Source organism: Gavialis gangeticus, unplaced genomic scaffold (assembly GCF_001723915.1).
Source record: "Gavialis gangeticus isolate Ggan-Ray unplaced genomic scaffold, GavGan_comp1, whole genome shotgun sequence".
Classification (NCBI taxonomy): Eukaryota; Metazoa; Chordata; order Crocodylia; family Gavialidae; genus Gavialis; species Gavialis gangeticus.
The window spans coordinates 109734929-109762831 of NW_017728992.1; the positions used below are offsets into that span (position 1 = coordinate 109734929).

A 27903-nucleotide genomic window follows, 5' to 3' on the forward strand; every position below is an offset into this window, starting at 1 on the left:
AGACAGGCATCTGGCTGGGGTCATCTGAACCCAGCACACTTTGCTGCCTATGCAGGGGGTCGGAGTCAATGATCTACTGAGGTCTCTTCCAACTCTAACATCTGTGAATCTATGAAACAACCAGGCTTCCTGAACTCCCTTCCCCTCCAGTCCCTCTTCCCATAGGGTCTCTCCCACTATTTTCCTAAGCTCATTGAAGTCAGCCCTCCTGAAGCTGTGGCTGGCCAGGTTCCAGTTTCTGGTGGTGCATGTGGGATTTTCTGGTATCTAATTTTGCCTCTGTGCTGCTAATATGCAGTGCTGCAAATGAATTAACATTAAAAGGTTTTCAGGTACCGGAAACTGCACATTCCCCCTTGTGAGATGTGCTCAAGACTACCTTCTGTATTTTAGAAGGTGGATATAAACCAAAAATCAATAGTTTATACCTTTCCCCTTACAAAACATTAAATTTGGCCCAGATTAGTCTAATTGCTTGAACTGGTCCAACCTGAATAACTAGGAGCCAGAAGAAATGAGGGTAAGGAGAAAAGCAAATATTTAAAGTATGAATTAAATTACACCTTCCAAATTGCAATCTCCACATTTTTATAATTCCTGGTTTCTTGGCATGTAAATTAATCTCACAGCCAAAGGATATGTAAGTTTATCTTAAAGGCCCCTGATACATGTTACAGTTATTGTGCAATTAACTGGTTAACTGCACAATTAACTGAGATCAAGTATATGTACAAAGTACCTATCATGCTAGTAAAAGGTCAAACCAACTATAAAGTTAAATCTTGAAAATGTGTACTAATTTTATAGCTGGGTGCTATGCACATGTAGCAAGGAATACATTATGTGATAGCAATCTGCCAGTCCTCTGACATCACAGGTATCCATCTCCAATGTAAACCTCTCCGAAAATGAACAAGGCAGAAACCTATGTCCCAGCATAGATCTGGGCCAAAGATCATGTGAGCACACAGCAGATGGGCAGGGATACTCCTGCCATGTTGGAGTTGAGCCCAGGGTACCCCAGGCAGCAGAAGCATGGAGGAAGGGGAAATGCTCCCCCCCACTTTCCCACACAAGTGCAGGGAGCCAGGGATGCCCTATCTGGCCTCACTGCAGCCTGGGTCTCCTGGGCAGCAGCAAGCTGGGGTGGGGGAGGGGAGTGGAGAGGGCAGATTCCCCTCCCCTCCCCCTCCCAACACCCTCTCCCCCATGCTTGGGAGACCCTGGGCTCTGATCCAGCTGGGCAGGGTGTCCCCAGCTCCATGTACAGGTTGGAAAGGATTTACCCTTCTCCCACAGCTTGCTTCCCTGGGAGACCCCAGGGGTTCTGGGGCATAAATTCTTTGTAGAGTCATCTAATTTCAGTGGTGCTGCTAACCAGTGAGAGCTCCCACAGCTAGTCATTGCAAGTTCTTGTTTCTTTTTCCTCCTTCTGACACCCTGCCCTATGCTTATGTAGCTGTGCACATGGTGCAATGTCTTCATGCAAGAAAAGCTATGCTGCAATTGGACCAATGTCTAGAGCTGCTAAAGGGTCAAACATGATGTGAAGAAGTCTATGTTAGTGAGAGACTATCTAATTTACACCTATCGCATTCATCTTCTAACATTGTCTGGAAAGTCCTAAAATTAGTTCCAAATTTAAATCTCAGCCATAATCAATTGTAATATACTGCCAACAATCAAAACAGTTTATAACAAAATGTTTAGTTTTCTTGAAATTATCTGTTACCGAATTATCATTCTTAATCAATTCATTCTAGAATAGTTATTTTACTATATACTATGCTTTTTCCTATAAAAAAAAAAAAATCAAGGCCTGTGCAACCCTTCACCAAACCATATTAGATATAGCTACTGTTATGTAATAAGCATGTAACATACTCTTTGTAACATACAGACCCCATAAAGTATTCAAATAGTCAGTTACTACTTGCGCAGTATCCCTTTTGATGCACATACAAGTGAAATAATAAAAGCGTTCTTGTAAAATGAATGATGGAATCTACAGCAAAATTCTTCAAATTGATACCTTGGCTTATATAGGCTTTACTAGCAAACATTTGTTATTATAGATTCAGAGGGTAAATTCACTGTCAAATGCATTCACAGATCTTCTGTACATGTTAATGAGATGTGTTTAAGGCCTCCCTTTCTATGCAATATTAAAGCTTATATTTAATTTATGATTCTAATTCTGCAATATTTTTCTCTGTACAATGCTTAATAACAATTCAAATATATTTATTTCCTTTATTCACACAAGATTTAGCCTTCCATTTCTCAAGTTACCTTTGGACTAAAAGTTAAATTAAACAAAAACATACTTAAAAATTACAAATCATATGAAATACTATACCTAGTCCAAAGTCAGTAACCTGCCATTTTCATGATTGTATAACTTCTTTGTATTTCCAAAAAATCAAGTTTCCTTTATCCTTGTAACTGTAAGAAAACCACAGAAACCAGCAAAGAGCCTGAAACTGCACTTGTACACCTGCTTATCTTTATTCATGAGTATTACCAATGAATTAAATGAAATCATTTGTACATTTAAATATAATCATGTGCCTATGTGTATGTAGCATAAAGGCCAACTGGCTTTACTAGGGGAACACTGAAATTGATTATAAGCGAAATGTTTTTAAAGCACAAAGTTAAATAAACTGAAAAGCATTATTCTTTAATCTCTTTTTATACCTTCTATGCTAGGTTTTAATTATACCAAAATATGTTAAACTTTTCTTTAGCTGTCCGAGTTTTAAGTTGATTATGTTTCTTTAAGATAAATTAACATTGCTTTTATGGAAGTGCTGTGAATCTTTTCAGCAGAGGTTTCATTGTGATTTTGAATAAACTGTTTCTTTTCTAGGTATATTTGCCTTCATGCCTTAGAACATACCTACCTGACAGAAACGTTCTGAGATTACATTATTTTTGCTCATGTTTGGAGATACTCAAATATAGCATGCTATAGAATTTCAAAGAATTCTTAAGACATATGGGCATGATGGTAACAATTATATTAGGAAGAGAAGGATTTTCTCTAATATAGTGGGGATGTTATATAAACATAACTTACCCACTATACTGATAAATCTTAAGGGACATCTTATTTGATAAGCAGAGTAGCTGAGTACCCTGTACAGGGACAGAACAGTGCTGAGATCTAGTAAAGGTCATCAGATCTAGTGATCCAGAACAGAGCTTTTTATCATTTATGTAGAATGATGTTGTTTTGGATGCTAAAACCATTTTTGGCTATTTTGAGTGCTCAGGACATTTCTATAGATTCACAGATTTTAAGTGAAAAGGGTCTATAATCTAGTCTGACCTTTAGACAATAGAAGTTCACACAGTAAGACCTGTAGCGGAAGGCATTAATCCCACTCACTTCAAAAGCAGAGACAACACTTATTGCCCAATAATTTGGGGTGCAGACAGAAGTGACAACTTTTTGCCCAATCTGGCCACAGAAAGCACTTTATAGCTATAACCAAACACAAGTGAATAGCTGTAGACATCTTCAAAAATGGCCAATCAGGTGAGAATCTGACCCCTCATCCCAAGGTGGGAGGGCTCCAATTCACCCACCCCACCCTTCAGCACCAGCTGGGGAGACCCCAAGAACAAGCTCCACTGTCCCTCCACTGTCTTTCCCCTCTCCCATTCTGAAAACAACGAGCACTGGCAGAGAGCTGTGGCCACTGCTAGGGGAACCTGGCTGCAGGCTCCCAGCCCAGAGCTAGATCCCCCCTGCCCCATGGAACCAACAGTGAACTTCTGTTTGGTCTATAGTATACCTCAGAAAGCTTTGAAGAAATCATTCTGAGTTAATGCTGGGAGCTGCACTTCTGTCTGTACCTTTAGTGTAGAAAAGCATACCTTTAATTAAAGAACACCCCTGTTTGATTCAATGATTCTTTAGGATGATGAATTTAACACATTCATTCATTAGCTGTAGGAACAGTTAATTGGCATCATTAAGAAATTCCTAGTTAAAAATCCCAAGATTTTTTCTAACTTTGATTTTCAGTCAATTCATCTTATGTCTTTGTCTGCTAGGCAGAAAGACTTTCTAATGTTAGATATGTTTTTCCTCAGTAATTTCTTACAGATTGTGACCAAAGTGTCTGTTCAACTTTCTTCCACTCACTCACTGCACAGTAAATTACTAAGTTCTTAAATAATGTTTTGTAACCCTCCCTTGAACCCACCCAAGTTTTCCAACTACTTTTTTTCAATATAGGGTAATGTTTTGGGTACAATGTGCTTCCTAAAGGAAGAATGTTAATGTGTTCATATTGTTCAGTGCTTACTGGATACCCTATGACCCAATGCAAGTGTCATGCTGTCTCTCACATAGTTATCTGTAAGGTGCAACTCAGAGGAGCATGTTAATACCTCTCTTTCTGCTATCCAGAACCCATCCTCCTCCTCCATTCCTGGTTGTGCTAAGAGTATAGTAGGCAGCACACATGTAGCCTTAGCTCAGTCTTTCTCAACAAGCCTTCTACTTTCTCCTTCTCTCCCAAGCAATGACACAGAGAAGTTAATTATCTTTAAAGACTTTAATTGTCTTTAATTAACATAGTCTTTGGGGAAGGTCTTGTCCCACCGGGCTCCATCTGCAAAACAATATTTTAAAAGGCAAATGAGTAACTGTATAATTTAAGAGAGAGTTTGGGATCGAAAACACAGTACAGGGCATTATTAAGGACACAGCATTAGAGCCACTCCATCCCCAGCAACCCTCAAGTAAATCCATTTACCTCTGCATTTTATAAACAGCTACTGGCCTTCCCCTGTTCCCTTCCAAGATGCATAACAACAGACTCAGCTGGAGAAAGCCTGAAGCAACCGTGCCAGGGGAACTGTGAGATGTCTTCCTGTTGGAGCCAGATCATTCTCAAGTGCCAAGGATGGCGACAAGAGGGAAACAGAAGGGAGGAAAATGATTGTCAGCAGTACCAAACTCTGATAAGCAAAACAGAGACTGGTGACAAACAGGACATCATCTTGATTTTAATTCAAATCTATCTGAATCTTACCTGCCTGAGCAAAGGTAAGGTGTTTATCATAACAGATGCCAGTGTGACATGCACAGAGGTGGGAAGGGAGCCAGGGTGTTCTTGATACACTTCTGACTGTCCTCTGATGTCTTTGTGTGTAAGGACATGGTGGATGTTTCTGACAGTACCCAGGCAGCTTCAGGCAGGATGGAACTACTTGTATCAAATAATGAGAGAAGATAATTATATAAATATAAAACTCTACACAGCCACCAGAACCAGGGAACTAAGCAGGACAGTGAGGCGAGGGTCATCAAACCAGATAGGTGCAGAGATACACAGAGTGACAGTCCAGCCTGAAGTGGTGGATGGGAAGGACCAGGGCTAAGTAGAGATAGTCAAAAGCATGAAGCTGAATTGATTCAGTCTTTGCAGGTTAGTCTAAACTGCACAGACTAAATCGAAACAGAAGTGAACAGACATTTAACTTTGATACAGGAAATGCAGCCACATGCCTGCAGTGGCTCAGGCCAGAAGCTGGGGGGGTGGTAGAATACGACTCTGACTGTGTGTTCACTTCCTCTTCCTGCTGCCCCAAGGCCTCTTCGATCTGCAGTCCAGAATTACAGCAGCAGGACTCTGCAGGGTTGCCCTTCATTTCCTCTTCCTGTTTCCAGGTGCCTCTGGGAATTGTAGTCCACAGCTGCAGCTAGCAGTAAGTTTGAGCAGGAGAAGGGCGTTTAACTCCCCTCCCGGGCCTCAGACTCCAGCTGCGGTTTGCCTGGGTGAGGGCAGTCTAGGCTGCATCCCCAGCAGGGCTTGCTTCCTCTCCCCCGTCTCAGCCAGCCCTGCCTTCTGAAGCAGACAGCCCAGCTCAGGACTGAAAAGCATGCTAGGATGCTGGGGGACTGTGATTTAACTTGGACCAGGGAGGGATCAGGGACAGAAATTTCATAAACCGGTTTGACCTAAATCAATTAAGTCTGATACTAAAGTCAACCAGGTTTATCTTAAACCAGTTACAGCCATTTTGAAACTGGTTTATGTACACTGATCTTCTCTTCTGTTATAGGCTTAAACCAGTTTCTGATCACTTAAGCTGATTTATGTGTAACTTCTGTTCCTAGTCCAGATGCTTGTGGAAGCATCAGAGCTATGCCTGACATCCATCAAGTACTCTATGTGGTGACTTACATTATGTAATAGAAGCATGTGGATGTCCAGTTAAACAATATTGCAGTCTCTAAGCTTCAGTCATGAATGGAATTTATGCAGTATTAAAACACCTTTTGCATTTCAGCGGTCCTGTCTTGCTGGTTCCCTCTTGTATAGGCATGACAAACTGTCAGAAAGTCAAAACAAATCATATAAACAGCTGTGTTCCCTATACAGCCTTGTATGCCAACTAGGGGTGCACTGATAGAGATTTTTGCAGCCGATACCCCATTTTTAAGGAGCAATATTCACCGATACCGATCCAATTTCTGATACCCAGCCTGCAATGTGGAGAGCTGCCTCCAGCTGGTAAGTCTGGTGTGGTGGAAGGGGAGAGGGCAGGGAAGGAGCACTGGGGGTGCAGATCAAGTCCCCCATGGTAAGGAAGGAGTGGGGCTGGGGCTGGGCTGAGGCTGGGGCAAGAGCTGCCCAGCTGGGGTGGGATGGGCAAGGGACAGTGCTGCAGCCTGTCCAGGGGATGTAGGGAGGTGGGGTGGCTCCTGCCACTGTGCGTCACTTGTCTGGGTGCTGCTGGTCCAGCAGCTCATCCAGCAGCTCCCACCTCTGCTTCCACTGCTCATCCAGGACAGCTTGTGGGGGGTGTGGTTGTGCCCCCAGATCTGCATGGGTCATGGTGGGGTGGGCTGAGGCTGTGCCAAGCTTTGCCTGGTAGGGCAGAGCTCTTCTGGGAAGGGGCTATGGTGAATTTGTGGCTGCAGTCTCTCCCCTGTAGCCCCATTCCCAGCGCAACTCCTCGCTGCTGGAAAGAGCTTGGCATAGCCCTGGCCCCAGCCCACCCAGATCCAGGGGTACATGCCCCCCACAAGCCCTTCCAGATGAGCAGCAGGAGCAGCAGCAGGATGAGCAGGCGAGTGCCAGATAAGCTGCTGGATCAGGAGCTCCCAGATGAGCAGCATGCAGTGGCGGGAGCTGCCCCTCTCTCCCTGCGCCCTCTGGATGAGCCACGGCACCGTCCTGTGCCTGACCCACCCTGGCTGGGCAGTGCTTGCCCCAGCCCTCGCACCAGCCCCAGCCCCACTCCTCCCTTACTGCAGGGGCCTTGATCTGTCCCCTGCACGCCCCTTCCCTCCCCCCTCCCATTCCACCACACCAGACTTACCAGCTGGAGGCAGCTCTCCCTGCTGCTGGGCTGTGCTCCTTGCTGCCTGTGCTGCGCTGTGGCTGCAAACATGTGCCATTTATTGGCCAAATTACCAGCCTGATATGGCCAATTTACGATATACTCAGTCTCCAGAACCTTTCACTTCTGCTTAGGGAATCTGCAAGTGCATATCAGAAAAGCAGTTTCCAGGAAGATTAGGGAAGGATCTAGATCACAAAACATAAGGGCTATTTTCCTTACTGACCTCACCTAAGAGCCTTCTCACACTGGAAATCATCAGGGACAAGACTGATTCTAAGGACAACATAGACAACAGAGTTAAGTGAATCAAGGTCTATACTGCAGCAATAAGGTAATTTCTCAGCAAGTGTTGATTCGTTCCATAAGTGGGTAATTATACAAATAAATTGGGAGCAATAAATGTAGAAGACAAGAAGACAAGCTGCAGACCTCATAACTCCACAGAATTATCATGTATTGAAAGTTGAGGTCCCTCAACTAGGAAGCAGCACTATCTATATTCCTTTTTTTGTAGTACACTGGACAATACTAAGAACAGCAGAATCAGCAGTGATGTTTTAAGTCATCACATATTTTTTTTACCAGATTTTACTGTACCATCTATGTTTTCTTTTTTGATTGTACTTGCAAAAATTATTTTGTCCAAAAAGATGGAAAGAGACCCCAGTGCAATAATTCACTTCTCTCATCCTAGCTGGCTATCTATTCTGGTCTCATGTTTTGCAATGCACCGAATAAGGGAATGATACTGCACCTTACTTGCAAGATTTCTTGCTGCAGTTTCTGATGCAGACCCTAAACTCACTACACTTCTAAATACAAATCAGTATTCCTGAATGTTCAGTCCCAGGAATTAGTCTGAATTGCAAAGATTCAGCAGTAACCAGTGCCTCTGGGTCACTGAAAATATTGTGCTGCCCCTCCTGTGATTTGTTGGAATTTTTAAGAAGCATTACTAATTCTTCCTGTAGGTAGGAGAGCAATTTTTCATAGCAAGCATGTCTCAGTAGTGTCAAGCAAACAGTAAGTCAATTGATTTCAGATTTTATTTAATAAAATCCAGGCAATGTCTTGCCCCTGATTAAAAAGAAAGATACACATTAAAAATCAGTAACAAAATAGTATTTAAAAAATACCCTAACAAATTATTTTCAAACCAGACTACACACACGTCACCACAAAAATGAAAAGCAAAAACATTGTCTTCTTTTCTCTCTTCCCTCTTTCCTGATTGGTTCTTGGTATTAAAAAAAGAAAAGAAATTAAAAAAAAAGAAATAAGAATGCAGTCTTAATTTGAAGTTTAAAATGACTAAGCAAGAAGGAGAGTCTTTCATGACTGACAACTCTTTAAATAACAGGGCAGTTCTGGAGGACCATAGAGCGTGTAGGGAGTGGCAACTTATCAAGCTATCCATCAGAAAACAGTGTGAGGGCCAGCTCTTCAACCTTTGACATCTGAAAAATAAAAGACGACAGTTCATTAGCTGACAATAATATTAAGACTAAATTCAGTTACTATGAATAGCAGTTATCACCCCCATTACATCTTACTTAATTTACCATCACATAGCATTCAATCTTTCAAAAATAAGATTCATTCTTCCAGAATCTCTCTAGTTGGCAGAGAAGCCATATAAGTAACAATGAGAAGATAGCTTCTCTGAAGCCTTTGACCCAGTGGAAGTTATTCTGAAAAAGTCATTCTCCTTCCTAATGGGGAAAAAACACAAAGATACATGGCTTAACATTCAAATACAAACATAATGCCCAACCTTGCACCCCCCACACTCAGAAGACAGAGTGGAGGCATTGGAGGCAGACAGAGCCTGCTTGAAAGGTGCAGACTTGGGTGCGTCGCATGAGGAATTTTAAAAATTTGGGGACTACACATATGGAAGCAGGGAGGAGCTTTATAAATGACTTACCTCTCTTGCTGCTACTGTTGTCTTCAATAACTTTAACCCTTGTCCAAGCAGAAGTCTGGTTACCGAATCCAGAGGCAGTTCAACAGAGCTCTATTGTCCTCTTCAGTTACTATTGTTTCTGCTTCTGTGTGAGGGCTTAGTATCTCCTAAGGTCAATGTGAATGAGTTCACGGAGTGAACAGATTAATATGTGAGCCAGGCACAAGCAACCAGGAATTAATAGCACCGCTATACAGCGTGTGACCAAAATGCATTGTTTTCCATCTCAGAGAAATTGAAGGAGGATCACATGAAAAGATCCTCTACCAGAAAAGTAGTATACTAGGAGGCCAGGGTTTTTAGACACGTATTTGGACCTGATTCTGCTCTCCATTACAACTGCATGAATATGGAGAAATGTTATGGATTTCAGTATAATTTATTTTGTATTTACATCAGTGTAATATATACCAAGCAGAGAAATGTTAAGAGTTCTCACTGAACTGAATCTCCAGTCACCAACTGTACCTCTAAGGGGATGGAAGACAGCACCAATGTTATCATAGACTGACAAAGGAGTGACTGACAAAGGAGTCTGATGATGCAAATGTGTTTGCTTCTGCAGTCAGATGTTCTTAATGAACAGACAAAAATGGCTTTTAGCATATGTACGTCAAGTGGTTCAGTCTGTCTTTGTAATCCTTTTCTCTCCAGCCAGTTCCAGGATTAAGATCAACAGTTGAAAGAGGGTGACAAAGACAGTGCTTAATACAATATACTTCCTTCTCAAAGGAAAGACTTGGTCTACCACTGCTGTCAAAGAACAAGGAATACTTTAGTGACCAGCAGCATCTCAGCAATCTTCATTACTGCATTAATTTTGATTCCCTCTACAAAGAAACAGTAACAAATGTGGTACAAAAACAATTTTAGAAAAATGTTCTTAAAACTATAGTGCCTTCTCCAGCATTGCCAATAGACTGATTTCTGGGGCTACAAAATCATTTTCTCCGCAGCCCCTCTCATTTCCTAATAGTAGGGAAGAATAAAATTAGCATGAGGTTTATAAGTTGTATATGAATATATAAAGAATTAACTATTCACAATTAAGGGATAATATGGAAGCACTACAAATTATGCAAGAACCAGGGAAAGAGAGACAAAGGGATAGCTTACCCCTGGCTCTTATGTGGGTCAGTGGGGGAGAGTGAGGAAAGAGATACTGCTTTGTCTGTTGTAACTGACATCAAAAGGGGCTGGAGAGAAGCAGAGGCTTAATTATGATCTTTGCAATGGTCCATAGAGCTGGCTGAGGACATAGGGGAAAGCTAGGTACACCATACAAGAAGGCTATTTGAGCCCTGATACTTCCTTTTCACTTCCAGTATACTAAAAGTCTGGGATGTTTTCCCTGGGATACATGAACTTTCAATTCATGTCTTCCATACTTAAAACCATGTACATTATGGCATTATGTTCATTATTGCTCAAGGTGTAAATGTCCCGTTAAAGCTACTTATTTTAAGTAATTTATTTCCAATATAGAATCTCAACTCAAACTATTTTTGCCTATTTAGGGAAAGATGTCTATTACAGAACTCATCTCATTACTATTAATGACCAGCTGGAGGAATTCACCCTTCTTCCCTCTGTGCTGGGAGAAGCAGGCTGCAAGAGGATGTTTAAGTTTGCTGTGAGCTCAGCACGATCCTACAAAATACTCCACTAGAAGATACACATTGTACTGGGATAGTTTTGTGCCCACCATAATGTTCATGAGTGCTCAAAAGCATAAGGTCACACCAAACATGGCCAAGAGTAATGGTGTGTTCTCCATACTTTTTCTTTCATTTGTTTTGTGTGTTTGTTTTTTTCTTGAAAATTAGAGCTAATACAGTAATGAAGAAGAATTTCATTGTTAACATCCTGCTTGGCAACTATGCATTAAATTAGGGGTTTCAAACACCTGGTCCAAGGACTTGTGCAATACTTAGACCAACAAAAAATCCCACATGCAACAAAAACCACAATTACCAGAAGCATTTGCAAGGACGCTGCAGAGTTGAGATCAAGGGAACACTTTAGAGTTAAAAAAAATAATCAGTAATCTGCTATATTCTAGGCAAGGAGTGGGCTCCCCAAATGCAAGGGAGACTTAGTTTAGTAAGCGACTTTCCAGAAGAGAAGGGCCTGAGCCAAAATCCCATCTCTGCAAAGCTTGTGAATCTGGATATAAGCTTTGTTTGCCTGGGCTCATTTCTATTCTTCAGCTTTATCAGGTTGGATTGTTGGAGGGGACGACGACAATAGAAGACAGAAATTTACTTTCTTTGCACAAAACCAAAACTGGGTCTTGTTAAAGAAGTAAGAGTGGCTGGATGCACTGTACTGCTGTTTCCAAATATGGTCTCCAGGACAGATTCAAGGGCCCATGCAACAGTGTTGCAGTCTTGGCTGGGTGGTAATGTAAAGCAAAAAAGAGATAAGGGGCAAAAAAGGTTTCAGCTGCAGACCAAAAGAGAAAGAAGTATTCACAGCCACATCCATCATACTCAAGCAGATCATGTTTTATGCACCTCTTTTCAGGAAGGCACTGAATAACTCATGTTTCCGTCTTCTTGAACGGCTTCTCTTTTCTAGTTAATTAACTGATTCCTAGACTCCTCCATTAAAGACTTTAGTCTGTGTATAAAGACTGTTATAACCTCCTAAAGGGACCATTTGCTCTGGAAAAGGTTGTAAGCACCCCCATTTCTAAATTTTCCCCCAAGCAAGAATGAAAACAGTCAGAGTCACAGTCAAAGACAACTAGCTAGATGATGATTCCACATGCCTCCCAGACATAATGTCAGCTCTGATGAGACTCCCTTTGGACATTAAAGTCTAACCTTTGATATTGTGCTAGGATATAATCATAGCTCTGAAAACCAGGCTGAAACTATAATCTTTATCACTACTGACCGTACCTGGCCTCCTGTGTTGAAGGTGATGTGCTTTGTTGGAATTCTGTGAGACTTGTGGACCATCAAATTGAAATACTAACTAATCTATTCACTTCAAAAGTGCCTGGATGACTATGTCCCTTCCTTCTTGTACACAGGCCTAGTTCCAGTGATCCAGGTGCAGCAAAATATTTTAACGGGGATTAATTAGGAAAGTTGATCTGGAGCAACTTGCAGAAATGCATCTCTTTTTTACTAGACCAATAAGAACACTTCAGCTCAGGGCTCTATAATGCTATGACTTAAAGTATAATTGCAGATCTAGATCAAGATCCCAGTCCCCATCCCGGACCTTATCTGAAACAGGACCCACCCAGTATCTTGAGTGGGTCAGAAACAGACTCTGTTCCAGCATCGTGCCATGGCAGCCATGCTCAGTGGGAATGATTCTACTAGCAGGATCAAAGTTTAACCATGCACAGGTTGAGAGCAAGACATTCCTAGGCTTATGGCCGTGGAACCAAATAACAGTATAACACTGATCACTCAGTAAGCTGCAGGATGTGCAGGGCACTGAAAAAGTCAATGGGAGACCCTCCACTGACTGGTAGGTATTTGGCCCTTAAAGCATAATGCAACACTGTTTATTGCCCAGGCAATCCTCAAGTAGCAATATCATATATAACCATTATAACTGATGCTGTTGAGATTCAACAGCAGCATTAAAGTTGTAACAGTAAGTAAGCATCTCCTGTTAGAGGCATACTGATAGAGCTCAATATTTATGTAGGGCAAGCAGAAACTACAGTGATGTGCACATTATAAATATATAACATCACAACAAAATTATAATAAAAGGTCATATGTTACAATATTCATTATTTATTGCTCTGACCCTTAGAACTGTGGTACTGCTTAACTGTTTAAACATGTAAATTAATCATAAGGCATTAACAAGGCATTTTGCAATATTGGCCTCATGACTTAATTTAATAAGATAAATATAATTCATCATACTTAACACCTCTAAGAAGAGTATGCAGAATTATATAACCACAATTTCTGACATTCTGTATCAGAATACCAATCTCATCTCATCATCAGAGAGCAGGTGGAAAAAATATAGTTTACTGTATGTCAAAAAAATGCGGTACAGATAAGTTACACACTGTAACTTTTTTAAATAAATGAATCTTACAATCTATAGGAAATCAATAATGCAAGAGTCTTCATAAGAAATAAGAAATGTAGGTGCTGCAGAATAAGTTCCCAATTCAGCAGACTTACACATACACTTAATTGCATAGTCGCCTAAGACTTAGGCAAAGCTTAACTCCTGGATTTCAATGGGATGAAGAGCACGCAATGTCAAGTATTTATATAAGTTTTTGTAGCACTGCAGTGCAGGGTCCTGATCCTGCCTAGGAAACAATGCAGACAGACTCCTACAACTGTATGAAACTCCACTAAATTCAACAAGGCTATGCTAAGAGATCACAGAATCACAGAAAAGTGCAGCTGGAAGAGACCTAGTTGAACCCCCTGCCTGAGGCAGAATCTTCCTTATCCAAGCCATCTTATACAAATCCATTGTCTAACCTATTAGACCACAGCCAACCCTGATACAACAGCAAGACATAACACCCTAACCTGCCACAGGTAATCCAGGGGGACTGAGGAGGCCAACTACCTGCTGCTGCAGACGTTAGAAAATGCTTGAGAGATCCAAGAGGGCCACGCCCCTGCCTACAAAGGAAGGCAAAAACCCCCAAGGTCTGTCCCAATCTGACCATGGGGTAAAATTCCTTCCTGATCCCAAATATGGTGATAAATTTGATGCTGAGTGTAGGGGGACATACCCTTGAGGCCAGGAATCTCCAGGTTAAAGTCCCAGCAGGAACTCTGGCATGCCCCAGTCAGAATCCCCAGCCTTGGCCACAATCAATATCCAACGCTTTTGAGGACGGTTGAGGGGGAATTCCTTCCTGGACCCATGTGGTAGTCAGCAAATCCCAGAAGCATGGGGAATACACACTATGTGGCATAGGCATAGCAACTCCTGGATTATCTCTGATCAATGCTTAGCTAACTTCTTCTTGAACACCTCCAATGGTTCAGATTCCACAAATTCTTTAGGCAGTCTATTCCACTGCCTCACTGTTCTAACAATGATTTTTTTTTCCTGGTATCCAATCTAAATCTAGTTTCCCGCAACTTCAAGCCATTAGTCCACGTCACACTCTCTGTACCAAGAAAGAAAAGGTGTTTCCTTCCATGGTAGCCCTTCAAATATTTGAAGACTCCTAATATGTCCGTTCTTGGGTGCATCTACATGTCCCCATATGGCGACATTACTATGGTGCTATAATTCTTTTAGAAAGTACTAAAGCACGGTGCAGTATAGGTGATAAGACACATATGATTGCCATGCCACTGTAGCACACCATACGGCGACGTAGTGCATCACAGAAAGTGAAAATGAGTGACTTTACACAAAAGGCCAGGATTTCTAAAAGTGGCTTATGATCTTGGGTCAAGCTACATTAAAGAAGACTGATTTTAAAAAAATTCTAAGCTTTCCCTGAAAATCAAGATCGGTTAGGTATCTCAAGCTGAGAACACTAAAAACTGAAGCTGCTTTTGAAAATATTAAGCCAGGAGTCACCAAGCTCAGAAAAAGGCAAAACACGGGTTGGGGCAGTGTATTACTATTTTAATAATACAAAAGTATTAAGCAAATAGGATTTCCAAGTTGAAGGTGTCTATCAAGCCGTTTTTCAAAAATAAAAAACCCCAAACGCTCTTTTCTGAAAATGGGATAAAGTCAATTCCAATCTACAATGTGATTTATGTAAAATTGCTCACTCTCCAGGAAAATAAGTGTCTTTAGGTAGTATTAAAGTTAATAGTCATAGCTGATGTATTACAGGTGTTGATCTCTTTCCAGAAAAATGTGACATTTTTGCATTCGCCTACTTTTTATCATTCCAAAGAAATGTGCTTGCCTGGATTCAGCTCTGAACTGTACCAGTTTGTATCATCAAATCTGACTGGATGCAAAAAACAATAGATAAAGTTTGCTCAAAAATGTGTGGAATGGCCAGGTGGAATGGTCAAAAAACTGAAAGTGCTAAAACAGAGAAAAGAATGTCCCTATCAGCAAGTTTTGCCAGCTGGGCTTCATGACTGCTTTAGCCATAATAAATGCATGTCTCTTGCAAGGAGAATCCAACTATGCCAGAGAGAGATTAGCTGGTTTAAGGAAGTATATTTTCTCATTTCCTGCAACAGGTGGCCCTGTAGTTTCAAATCCCCTCCCCCCACCTGCCCACCATTGTTCTATACTCTAGAAACTAATAATATTTCCTAAACTTTCATGCAACTCTTCTCAGCATTCGTGGCCCATATAGCTCAATGAATTAAGGGGACAATTTTAACACGCATAAGAAATGCATATCAATTTGATGCCTGGTGAACAGGAAATCTATTTTTTCTCTGATAGAAAACATATTTTTTTCTTCTTCTCAGCATTCACAGTCAGGTAGATTCTGGATGGGATTACTGAGCACATTTTTCATACTTAAGCACAATTCCAAATATGCCATTACTAAGGCTCAATTAAATACAATACTTTTATAAACTGGGATTGGATCAGATTTGCTGCTGCAGTCTAATAGCCTCATGCTATCCTGGTAGAGCAGAGCTAGCTGTGTAAGCAGCCAGAACTCCTTAGGACGGAGAAAATGCTCAGGTGAACCGTATACCACTTCAACATGAGGGGTGGATGCATTAGGGTTAAAAAAAATGGAAGGTGGGGGTTGGACAGAGACTGATGCTGGCTATTTTTTAGTTGGCAGAGGGCCTATAACGGGGCCCCTTCTTGTTGATCAGGAGTGAGTGGTGGGCAGAGCAGCAGGGAGGCGAAAACTGCAGTGTAAGATATGGTGTCGTTTTTGCCTCCCAGTTGGTGAGCAGCAAATAGGAGGGCCAACTGGGCCCCTCAGCCAATCAGCAATGGGGGGGAGAGGGGAGGGAGGGGAATGTGTGGAGGAACCTGCAAAATTAAACAAGTTGTGTGCCTCCCACTTCTTGCCATAAATTTGGTAGGTCCCTACACATTAATTAGAGCAGGGGTGCGTAACCTCTGGCCCATGGACCAAATGCAACCCATGGAGGCATCACATCTGACCCACAGGGCTCCCCACATGTCAGGGAATTTGGTGGTAGGGGAGCAGTGGACATTAATATGGCCACACAACCCCTGCCAAATTCCTAAACCTCAAGCCCTGCATCCCTAGTCAGAGACAGGGTGCGCCTCCCTTCCCACCATGGCAATGAATTAGGGCCAGGTTACGCCCCTCTCCCCACCACCCCAAGATTGGGCGATGCCCCCTTTCCTGTGGGGCTGGGTTGGGGCAAAGCCATGCCCCTTTTCTCCTGTAGAGCTGGGACACTCCCCTTTCCCATGAGGCCAGGTTGAGGCTTGGCCACACACCCCTTCCACCATGGGGTCAGGTCAAACCCCTTCTGACCCATGGGGCTGGGCTCAGGCCAGGCAGCCCCCCACCCCCCTCCAGTCGATGATCAGACAAGGCAGTGCTCACCCAGCCCAATGTGGAAAAAGGTTTAGCACCACTGAATTAGAGCAGCACTCAAGAAGTTCTAAATCTCTGGTGCTCAACCTTTTTGGCCCACAAGCCAGATAAGCAGTGTCAGATCCATCTGCTGGCCAGATTCAGTCCATGGGCCTGATCCAACGCATGGTGCTGAGCCAGTGGTGGCCCAATCCTTTGCAGCTACATCAGTCCTAGCTGGGCTATTCCTCCGTGTATGCATTGGGCCCTGGCTCAATCCAGATGCATGGGTATGAGGCTGGATCCCTCTGCATTGAGCCAGCTCAGCTAGAGCCAATCCAGCTGTCTGGGGGCTTGGAAATTTGGTGGCAGGGAAGCAGTGGCAGTGTTAATTGCCACCACTCCCCCACCACCAAATTTCTGGACTTACGAGATGACCCGCAGGCTGGATCTGACCTTCTGCTCTAAACTAATACCAGGGGCAAAGCTGAACTTACTGCAAAATCAAAGAGCTTTAGTTTTTTCTTTATGCTTTCTGACTCTCTGTATATATAGAAAATCTGACTCCCTCTCTCTCTATATATATATAGATGTTCAAACTTGGAGACTGCAAAACATTTTGAGATCGTCAGCATGTAAGGGGCTGTATAAAGAACAAAATATTTATGAGTAGCTAGTAGCTACATATGGCTAGTGTGCGACAGTGTTAACAGCTGTCAAGTTGTACACTAGATATCCAAACACTCTTGAGCTAATATTCAGCGCAAAGGCATGACAGTAGTGGCAATTATACAGCAATACTTTGGCATTGCTTCTAACACGTAAATTAAAAATACCTTTAAATGTACAAAGTTAGAGTAGGATTCATTAATAATGATGTCTTTTATTCATAAAATTACTCTTCTACTGTACCAACATACTGCACTTTGGGTAAACTTCCATAAGTTAGCACACCCTCAGCCATTCTTTTACAGTCACCAATAAACATTTAGTAAACACATATAAAAATGAACAGTTTACATCCTACACTTGTTTTTTTTTTCCATTCCAGGACAAAACAAGGAGCAAATTAAGTTTCTGGGGCACTGTAAGCTAGGTAGTATTAAAATGAGTGGTGAAAGATAGTATGGTTGTTGAGGGACTGACTGGATTTGATTTTTAAAGTCTAGAATTGTGGCAAAGGAAGTTTCAAGTCAGTTCTGGGTGGAAGCTGGGCTTCACTAAAACAGGACTTTCAGTTTTAACTATTGTTCTCAGGTCCTGTGGCTCTGATTACATTTGGAGTTGCAATATTAAGCCATGTTTTGGTCTTAGCTATATCTTAGTTCCTCCTTAAGCTTTTCCTACTCTTTTCACCAGCTTATTTGTGTGTTTGCAAAAGCAATGACAGTAGCGGCAGTATACCTCAGGCAAATGAACCAACATGTCTATCAATATTTGGGTAACTGGCTTGTACAGGGATCACTAGAACAATATGCCCTACAGTAACTGAAGGCACAGCTTACATTTAGCCAACCTAGGATTCACTGTGCATTACTGAAAGTGTTGAGTAAATTCAGCACTACAGTATATGTACACACTAAGACTAGAAGTGTCTGAAATATTTTTGACTGAATAGGGTTTTTTCAGAGCCAAAACATTTAGTGGGAGATACTTCATTTATTTTTGCTGAAATCTTCATTAGGAAGCCTTTTTGCATCTATGGTTCTCTAGCCCAGTTGTTCTCAACCTTTTTTGTACCAGAACCCATTTGTAAATATCAACAGCCAGTCCCAACATAGTGCCCCTCACTCCCAACTCGCTGCCTGCTGCCCCCAGACCCCAGTGTGTGGGGCAGGGGGTGGGTGTGCAGGGTAGGGTGAGGTATGCCTGGGGCAGGGGGGACCCCAAGCAGCCCCTTGCAGGCTGGAACTCTGCCATCCTGCAAGGGAAAAGCCAGTTTCCCAAGTTTTTCTCTTTTAAAGGAGAATCCACATTTTAAAAGTTTATTCGGAATCCTTTCATATATTCTTGAGACCTACTTTTGCATCGCAACCCATAGGTTGAGAAATGCCACTCTAGCCCAATGTGAACAGCTAAAGAGAGTGTTATATTCTACAACCTTCTGGATAGAGTGCTCACAAGAGACATGGAAGAACCATGTTCAAGGACCTGCTCTGCCTGATTCAGAGCTAAGTTTTTCATCCCAGATTACTCTGGGTCAGATAGAGAAAGACACAAATCTGAGTCTCTAACAGGCCATCCCAGTGACGTAACCACCAGGCTACCGAGTGTGAAGCAAAGTAGAGAGTCTCTCTCTTTGCACCCCTCAAAACCAGAAATTAAATCATATGAAAACATTTGAAAGATTTTATTTTCATTTTTATTTCAAATGAAGAGAACCAAATGCCAGATCCTAAAAATATGCTGTATTGTTATCCACCAGACACCTCTCAGTTAAGAGACATTCCTGGAAACATCTAGAAAAGTTGTTGCCCACATCACTCCACTTGCAAAACCCCGCAAGAAAACGTAGAAGAGTTCAAAGCATAGCTATTCTGTCAGGTTCATTTATGGTATGTTACTGAAGGCTATGGACAAACATTAATAGTATTTGGAACCAGTACTCTCCAGTACTATTCAATTATTCGTACTGTAAAAATGGTAGTTCAGTTGGGAGTTTCAGTTAAAAAGCAGGAACTGTCATCAGTAAGACCAGAGAAGATCAATGGAAAAATTCCATTAAATAGACCTTCTCCTCATCTTCCTTAAAATACACACTCCTGACAAATGTCTTCCTATAAGGCTATCTATATAATCTGTAAAATCTGTCTTTATTACAATGTAACCACATCACTTTTCTCCTGCTCACAGAATGAAAGCCACGGAAAAAACGCTTCAGGGAATTCCAGCTTCTTAAAGCAAACTTGTCAGTTTTAATTACAGTATGGTGGCTCTATAATACATAAATAATCAGACAGCAACCAAAACTAGACCTGTTCTGATGTTGACAATTTCCATGCGATAATCCACAGGGGAATACACACAGTACATTCAAACTGATATATTCTGTAGACATATGTTATATGTGACAATGATGGTCATCTAAAAACACTTTAGAAAGATAACTAATGATAGACAGTTCCCAAAACAAAGCATTTTATCATGTCTGTGCTTGAGAGAGAACCAAATTCATTTTTATCAGAGTATAGCTATAAGATACATATACATGACATAAATATATACTTTATACACATATAACAGTTCATGCAAATCTGTGAATACTATTTGGGTAATGATGTGACATATACCACACAGATTCCATTATGAGCTTTTCTCATGACCGTATTTGGGTCATTCTTGTTAATATTTTCTTTTCCTAAACTAAACACTGCATATTTGGAGAATGTGGAAGCATCTTACCTTGCTTCCATTTTCTCTTGCCTCTTGTTCCATCTTGAGGTCAGAAATTAGGAGGTTCTTGTATTTATTCTTTCCATTACTGTTGTGATCATCTAGTCTGTATTCTGAAGTCAGCTGAGCAGAGAGGGGACTATCACTCAGGTTCAGAGGCTGCTCATCCTGCTCCAGATTTGTTTTGCCATTACTGTTGGTTTCTGCCATCTCCCTGCAGTGTGTTCCTTCTGAAGCATTGGAACTGTGTCCCACGGTCTCATTACCATTAAAACTCTCTGCAGCTGAATCATCTATTAAAAAAATATATTTTTTCAGTAACATGCCACCATTGTTATCTTGTACCAGATCAAACAAAATTTATACATTTTTCAATAGCAAAATTAAAATGTTTTAAAAGATTACTAGCCCCAAATATGTTTTTGCAACACGCAAATAAAAATGTTCAAGACAGATTGGGGCAAAATATGATAAAATGACAGTCTAAGTTATGGTAAAAATTAAAGGTTGACAAAGTTATGGATAAAGTTAAAGGCTCATGTCCTAATGCAATTGTGAGCACCCCCCAAAAAAACAAACAAACAAACCCCAAAAACCCCAAAACCCCAAAAGACCCAACAGTATGTCATATTCGAATTTTTTGGCACAAATTTTATTCTTATCCATCTGTCAGTCCATATGTCCATCCATCCAAGTCCATCACTAGCATCACATATTTTTTAAACCAATGCAGTTGCATGTGGTGCTGCAGCAGAATCTGACTCAGTTCTGAAGGATGTGGAAAATGTACAATAAACCAGATGTTTAAAAGCAACGTAAAAATTAACCCAGGTTTAAAAAAACCTGTCAATTATAAAAAATTCTTAGTGCCCTGCCATCAGTTAATCTGGTGCATTCATTGCTAGCATTGGAAATTATTCTGGGAAAGCTGAATTCTGAGACCAAAGATTCTTTCCTTGTTCTCAAATTATATATGTGAAAATCAAAATTGAAGTAATAAAAAATACTGGTTAATAAAAGATTATGCAGACACCTTCAAATTCAAAGTCATCTTTTAACCTGAAAATTTGGTATGCTCTGTTGAAAAAATTAGCCCCTGAGATTAGTATAACTGAAGATTGAACTGAAAATGTAAGTATATTTTTCCTCTTCTTTCAGTATTTTCACACTGGAATTTTAACTGAGTAGTGCCTTTCTCTACACACAGCCCCACTGAAATCAACTTAGTTATTTGCATATTGCTGTATTTCTCAATACAGGAAAACGTGGAAGAATCTGGTCCTCCATTTGCTTATTTGGTGCCTGCAGCAGTTTTTGGTTAGTCTTTTTCACTAGTTTGAGAATGATTCATACTCTTCTCCAGGCTGTACAAGTCTCGGTTTACCAGGAAAGCAAAGTTGAAACTGAAACTGAAAAACCTGAAGCCAAGAGCAAGTATAGGTTTGCACTGAAAGTGCAAAAGTGAATGGATCAGAGCATGTGTCACCTAATAGTTACTAGATCTTCTAAACACTAACTGGAGAACAGAAAAATCCCCCTTTCCCATACATACGGTACCATATTTACTTGAATCCAAGACAAGGTGTTTCCATAATTCAACATGAGGGGAAAAAAGCACCTCATCTTGGCTTTGAGTACAAATCCCTCAGGCTCGGGGTCAGAGACGGAGCTGCAGCCTCTGCTCTCCTGCCAGATCCTGGTGCTGCCTCTGCCTACTGCTTCCTTCACACCACACTCCACATAGTTTCCACCATGACTCCAGGTGTGGCTCCAACTCTAGCCCAAGGCATGGAGCCCCCACCTGGTCATGCAGCAGTGGCAGCAGCTCTGGCCCTTGCCGTAGCTCTAAACTGGGGCCAGGGCCAGAGCTCCCCTGCAACTACTGCTGCCTAGCTAGGTTGGGGCCAAAGTAACTATGTTCTCTGTGTCCTGGGCCAGAGAAAAGCTGGATCCAGAGCCTCATTAAAGGCTAAGTGGCAGCAGAGGGTGGGGCAGCCAGTGGTGGGGGGGCAGCCTTTTGAGTGGGTAGTTTGGTGGGGAATAGATGCAGGAGGGGCAAGCAAAAGTGGGACAAGTGCTTGGGGGTGCAGGCAACACAAGGAGGGGCTGGGCATGCAGGGGCAGGGGGAAGGCAGCAAGGGCGACCAGTGGTGGGGGGGAAAGGCAGCATGGGGCAGGCCACTTAACTCGCTCACTGTCTACCCCCCTGCTGCTGCTTCTTCTTCTGCAGCAGTGGGGAAGATGAATTTAAGATGATCTTCCAATTATTAGATTATATTAATGAAAAATATAATACTTTTATCAACTTTCCATGTACAGAATCTAATTTTTTGAGGGTCATCTTAAATTCAAAGTTGTTTTGGATTCCAGTAAACAATGTATTTCACATATGCATGAGCATGTGTAAAATGGAATTTTTTTGATATTCAGGACATTTTTTAAAGCATGCATTATCAGACAATGTCTCTTTGTCATTGGTTTAATGGTTACCTAACTTCCTTCTACCTCCAGATCAAGGATATAAAAGAATTAAAAAAATATGCTGTATAAGACGAAAGTAACCAGATATAATTAAGCAATCCAATATTTAGAGAGGAATATGAAGATTTCAGAATCATATACCTGAAACCAATATATATCCCTGCCCTGATTTCTGTACTTATCCAATACAGCTTCTTGTTTGAATAAAGCAAGTAGGATGTGGCTCATGTTCTGCATATACAAATTTATTTTATGATTCCTGAAAGATCTATAAGCTCATGGACACAAACAATAGTGATAATTTTTTTTTAATGCTTTACATTAAGATACTTAATGGAATACTTTATTAGCAACAGCTGCTAATGTGTTAGTTTCTAAAACACATCATCACTTTCCTCATAAATGAACATATAAAACTACTAAATAGGTACATAATCTCTTTTAGGCTCCAATTCAACTTATTGTACGTACATTGGAATCACTTTTAAAGTAATATTTCAGCCAAATCCAAGGCATCAATGGAACCAATACAATAAGCAAGGCAAGGTCTACATTTATTGAAAGGAACACGCTATATCTGACAGCCTTTGGTTGGACATGTGCCTACTGTGCAGAAATAAATATTTTAAACATTTCAAAATGCAACTCTAGAAATAGGCAGTTTCATTACATTATGAAAAAAGAAATCCATATGTCACCTTGTAGCACAGGGGTGGGCAATTATTTTGAGCAGAGGGCTGCTTACTGAGTTTTGGCAAGCCATCAAGAGCCGCATGACAGGCAGCCAAGGACAGATAAATATTAATTTTCTAAATTTTTTAGGGGCCCTACAGGCCAGATAGAATGGCCTGGCGGGTAACATTTTGTCCACCCCTGTTCTAGCACAATACCCTCTCCAGGATGCATATTGTTCTCAGTAAATAGTTATATTTACAACTCTTTCCAAAAAACGCCTTATAGTAAAGCATAAGAAAGAAATATTCAGCAATTACTTTAAGGAAAGTACAAATGCAATAAACAGAGAATTTAACATATATATTTGATATTTTTACAAAAAGAGACTACAAAAGGAATAGTAGACATTTCTGTGCCGTTTTCTTTTTAAAATTCCTCTGGTTAAAAAATGTGTTCAAATGCTTTGCAACTTTTAAACAGAAGGTCAAGTGACATCAACATAACCTGGACTGCCCTTAAATAGTAATTCAGTTACTGAATGGTAAACCTCTGTTTCTACTGTAAAGTCAAACACAACAAATATAACAACACTCTTTCCACCTTTCTCACTAGGAGTAAAAACTATCCTCTATCAGAAAAATATTCAGAAACTGTAGCAGCCTGCAAATGTGTGCGTGTGTGGGGGGGGTGGGGAACAGGGCACTTTAAACTTTGCATGCTCCTGCACTGAGCTCACAGTGTGCTCAGAAGAGGCAGCGCGTTAGCTGCACCTGACTTTCCCAACATTTGTAGCGATCCAGCACTTTAGTGAGGCTTTTTTTAGTGCTTTTATCTAATTTGGCACTAATTATCTATTCAATTATTGATTGAATCAGCTTTAGCGAAAAACACTAAAAAGCTCCACTGAAACACCTGATCTATACAGATGTTGAGGAGCTGGGTTGAAATAACGCACTGCTGCTTCCAGTGGAGTGCATTTTTTTCCATGTCTGACAGCATCTTGTAAGCTCACTTTTGTGAAGTAAAAGATGTATTACCAAAAGGCAGTCAGAAAAATACTGTATTTTAGTACTGATTTCTGCTTATAGATGTTACCACAGTAACTAAATTTCACCTCTTAGCACATTTCATTCTTGATTTACTTTGCAGAGAATAAAATAACAGTTTACAGCTGTTTTGTAACTGAAATTACAAGGCTTCCAGACCCTTACTCAAGCAAGTAGGGCTTTCTCATATAAATATCCATTTGACTTCAGAAGACTGTCATGGAGCCTGACCTAAAAGATGAAGCATACTTCCATAGTCTCTACTGCCATGGTCCTGATAACTTCCTTTTCTTTTCCTGTCTGTTGTGCTGTGCTTTGTGCCCTCAGGGTGGTTCACCATGTGCTTAGATCTAGAGTTTGTGACTGTACCTGGCCAACATACAGGAGGACGGAGAAGCAGACAACTTGCACTCTGTGTCTTGGCTGTTCCAAGAAAAGCCTGTCACAATCTAGTCCTTAAATTATAAGACCTCTCTGGAAATGAAAATGTATCTTCTTTTATTTTTGAAGCATCCAGATTAAGGTTCCTTCCACATAAAGCATGGTCAAGGTAATTTTAATAGTTTTACTGGCATGTTTTTCTAATGCTTATGTATCATAACCCCATAGCAGCAATAGACTGACATGGAAAATCTGTTTTCTTACCAAATATTTTCCCTCCATCATCCAGAGACACTGGTTTGTTACCGAACAGTTCATAACAAGTTCAGAAACAGAGATATACATTGGGTCCTAATATGTATATATGTGGGCCTGACACATCTTGTGCACATGGACAATTAGGTTTCAAATGCACTCATGCTGCTATCTGTGAATATTTCTACTGGACCGCTTACAGTGATTTATTTTTAGAAATACACAGCACTGAAGCTTTTCTACAAGGAGAAAAAAAGAAGCTGAAAAAATATGATCATCCAGGGCCCTTAGCAACATAGAGAACATGGGTTGTTGTAGCAACCAACAGGAAGAATGTGCTCACTCGCGTGCTCGCTCATAGATGATGATGTCAGGATGGCAGTTGAGTTTTTGGTTTGTGCTATGACTTAGTAACTTCTTTGACAATCTGTCCCTGTTGGGTCCACCCCTGTGTGTATGTGCCCTGGCACTTTTAACAGCTGTATCTGTTGGAGCCACGCACACCCCTTTGTTTTTCCCCTCCCAAATGGCATAAAAATTGAGCGATCCCAACAGCCACTTAAAACCTCGTGTACTCACAGCAGTAAGAAAACAGCCCTTAGTACCCTCTAGTTTACTTTTGGCATTGTTACCACTTAACTGTAAGCCCTGTTTAGCATAGTTGTTAGCATTGCTTTGTATCTTTAACCGATTAGCAAAAGAGATCAAGTTTGTTTGCTGTGTGCTTTGGGACTCACACATGCTCGGTGGGTAACTCCACAGTTGCCACGTTTCAAGAGTTGCCTGTTGTGGCCATTGTTCAATGGTATAGCCACATAACACATCAACCACCTTTTTTTGCTTGGGGAAAGAAGCAAAGGAAGTCATCAGGAAGTGTACAATTTTGCAAGTCCTTTTCCAAACATACCAGGACAGCTTTGATTTTTTGATGATGTTGGAAAAGTCTGTCAGGACAGAATCTAACTCAAATTATTTCGGGAAAAGTCTACTATTCATTCTTTGAAAACACAGCCAGTGAGAGCCTCAGCTACTAGACCAGCAACCCCACATTCCTGGGGATCAAAGGAACTTGTACCTCAGGAAAGGTCTCTACGCTGGTGTTGCAGATTCCTTCAGATCAGTCAGCACCTCTTGTGGTCTGTCAAAAAGCCTGGGGTTTGGTATTGATTTCCCTCATATGAACCATCAAAGCAGCAGCTAACGATACCTAAATATGAGTAGTGCAGTTAAATGGCCTTGTTACCAAGTCTTCACTAATCATTGACTCAGGTCAACAGACTACAGTACAAGCAACACTGGGCCATCTGCACTGTCTGGCTTGAAAGTGACTAGAACTGGGGTGGGCAATTATTTTGGCTCTAGGGCCACTTAACAAGTTTTGGTGAGCTGTTGAGGGCTGCAAGGGTAGCCTCTCCTTCTCCCCCCCTTGGCAGGTCCCTTGCCCCCGGGTCATCTTCTTGGAACAGGAAGTCCCATCCTTAATTCCTGATCTTTGCCACCAGATGTCCCTCCCCTTGCCCTGGGAGTACTTTTTTTGGAAGATGGGCTTGCCATTTTGAAACCAGAAAAAAAAACAAGCAATGTACTAAAAAATTAAACATCTACTATAACTTATTTTAAATTCATTTACAAAATATTTTGATCTTGATTTGTGTGTGTTTGCATGGTGTATCTAGAGGCAATTGCATAATAGCTCAAAATACAGTCTTATTCTTCTATCTTGTGTATAGGAGGGAAAGAGGGTGTATTTGGGGTAGTGTGGTTGGGGAATGGGTGTGTGTGTGTAGTGGGCTGTGTGCATATGGGATGTGGATGGTGGGTGGGGTGTATAGGGAAAGTGTGGAGGGATGTGTGTGAGGGCTGTGGGAGGGTGTGGGTGTGTGGGGGGTTAGGGTGGCAGCTAGGAGTGCTTGTGGGGGCTGTGAGGGTATGGTGGGTGGGGTGTGTGTGGGAAAGGGTGGAGGCGTGGGGGGTGGGGAGGTGGGAGTGTGTGGGGGCTGTGAGAGGGTGTGGGTGGATGTGGGGTTATGGTGGGGGTAGCAGTGTTTGTGGGGGCTGTGAAGGTATGGATGGATGTGTGTGTATGGGTATGGTGGGGGTGGGGAGGTGGAAGTGTGTGTGGGGGCCTGTGAGAAGGTGTGTGTGTGGGGATAGTCCAGGGTGGGGATGTGTGTGTGTTTGGGGTGTGGGGGACTTGGAGTGTCTGGACTGTGCGAGGCCCTGGAGCTGCATGTGGTGGCAGCAAGCCAGGCCAGCCTCACCTGTTCCCACAGCATGCAGCTCCCACACTCCCACCCCAGTCCCCAGACACAGGTGGCAGCAGTATGCAGGGCCAGCCCCATCCAGCCCAATAGTACTCCCACAGGTGTCCTTGGCCACACATGGTGGCAGGGTGCAGGGCCAGCCCCACCCTACCCCATAACACACAGCTCCTGTGATCCTGCCTGGGTCCCCAGCTGCATGTCGTGGCAGCATGCAGGGTCAGCCCTACTGGCTCCATAACATGCTACTCCCTGAGCTCCCACTCGAGTCCCTAGCCACACGTACTGGCAGCAAGCCAGTCCAGCGTGGCTCACCCCCTACAGTGTGTAGCTCCTGTGTTCCTGCAGCATGTGGGGTCAGCCCAGCTCGGCCCCATAGCACATGGCTTTTCATGCTCCCAGCCCTCTTTCCTCCAGTGGGAGTCCCTGGCCCTGGCCCGCTGTGGGTGTACCTGAATTCCCACTCTCTAGGGAGGAAGGCTTGGAACAGCCATGGGGTGGCCAGGCACAAGCTCTGCTAGGCGGAGGCTTCTTGTCTCCAGTGTCCTGTGGCTTGGGGCTGGGGTGGGTCAGGCCAGGCTGGGGTGGGGGTTGGTTGCTTAACAATCAGAGCTGCAC

At 42.1% G+C, this 27903-nt stretch overlaps 1 protein-coding gene across 3 annotated transcripts in view; it reads right to left on the minus strand.

The window, feature by feature from the left end:
- The window catches only part of NOL4 (nucleolar protein 4), a 365842-nt gene that overhangs the window by 131073 nt on the left and 206866 nt on the right, over positions 1-27903 (minus strand). For all 3 annotated transcript variants that reach the window (XM_019526816.1, XM_019526826.1, XM_019526832.1), the window contains one exon: positions 20196-20479. In XM_019526816.1, coding sequence (XP_019382361.1) covers positions 20196-20479 — 284 coding nt within the window. The remainder of the gene's footprint in view (positions 1-20195; positions 20480-27903) is intronic.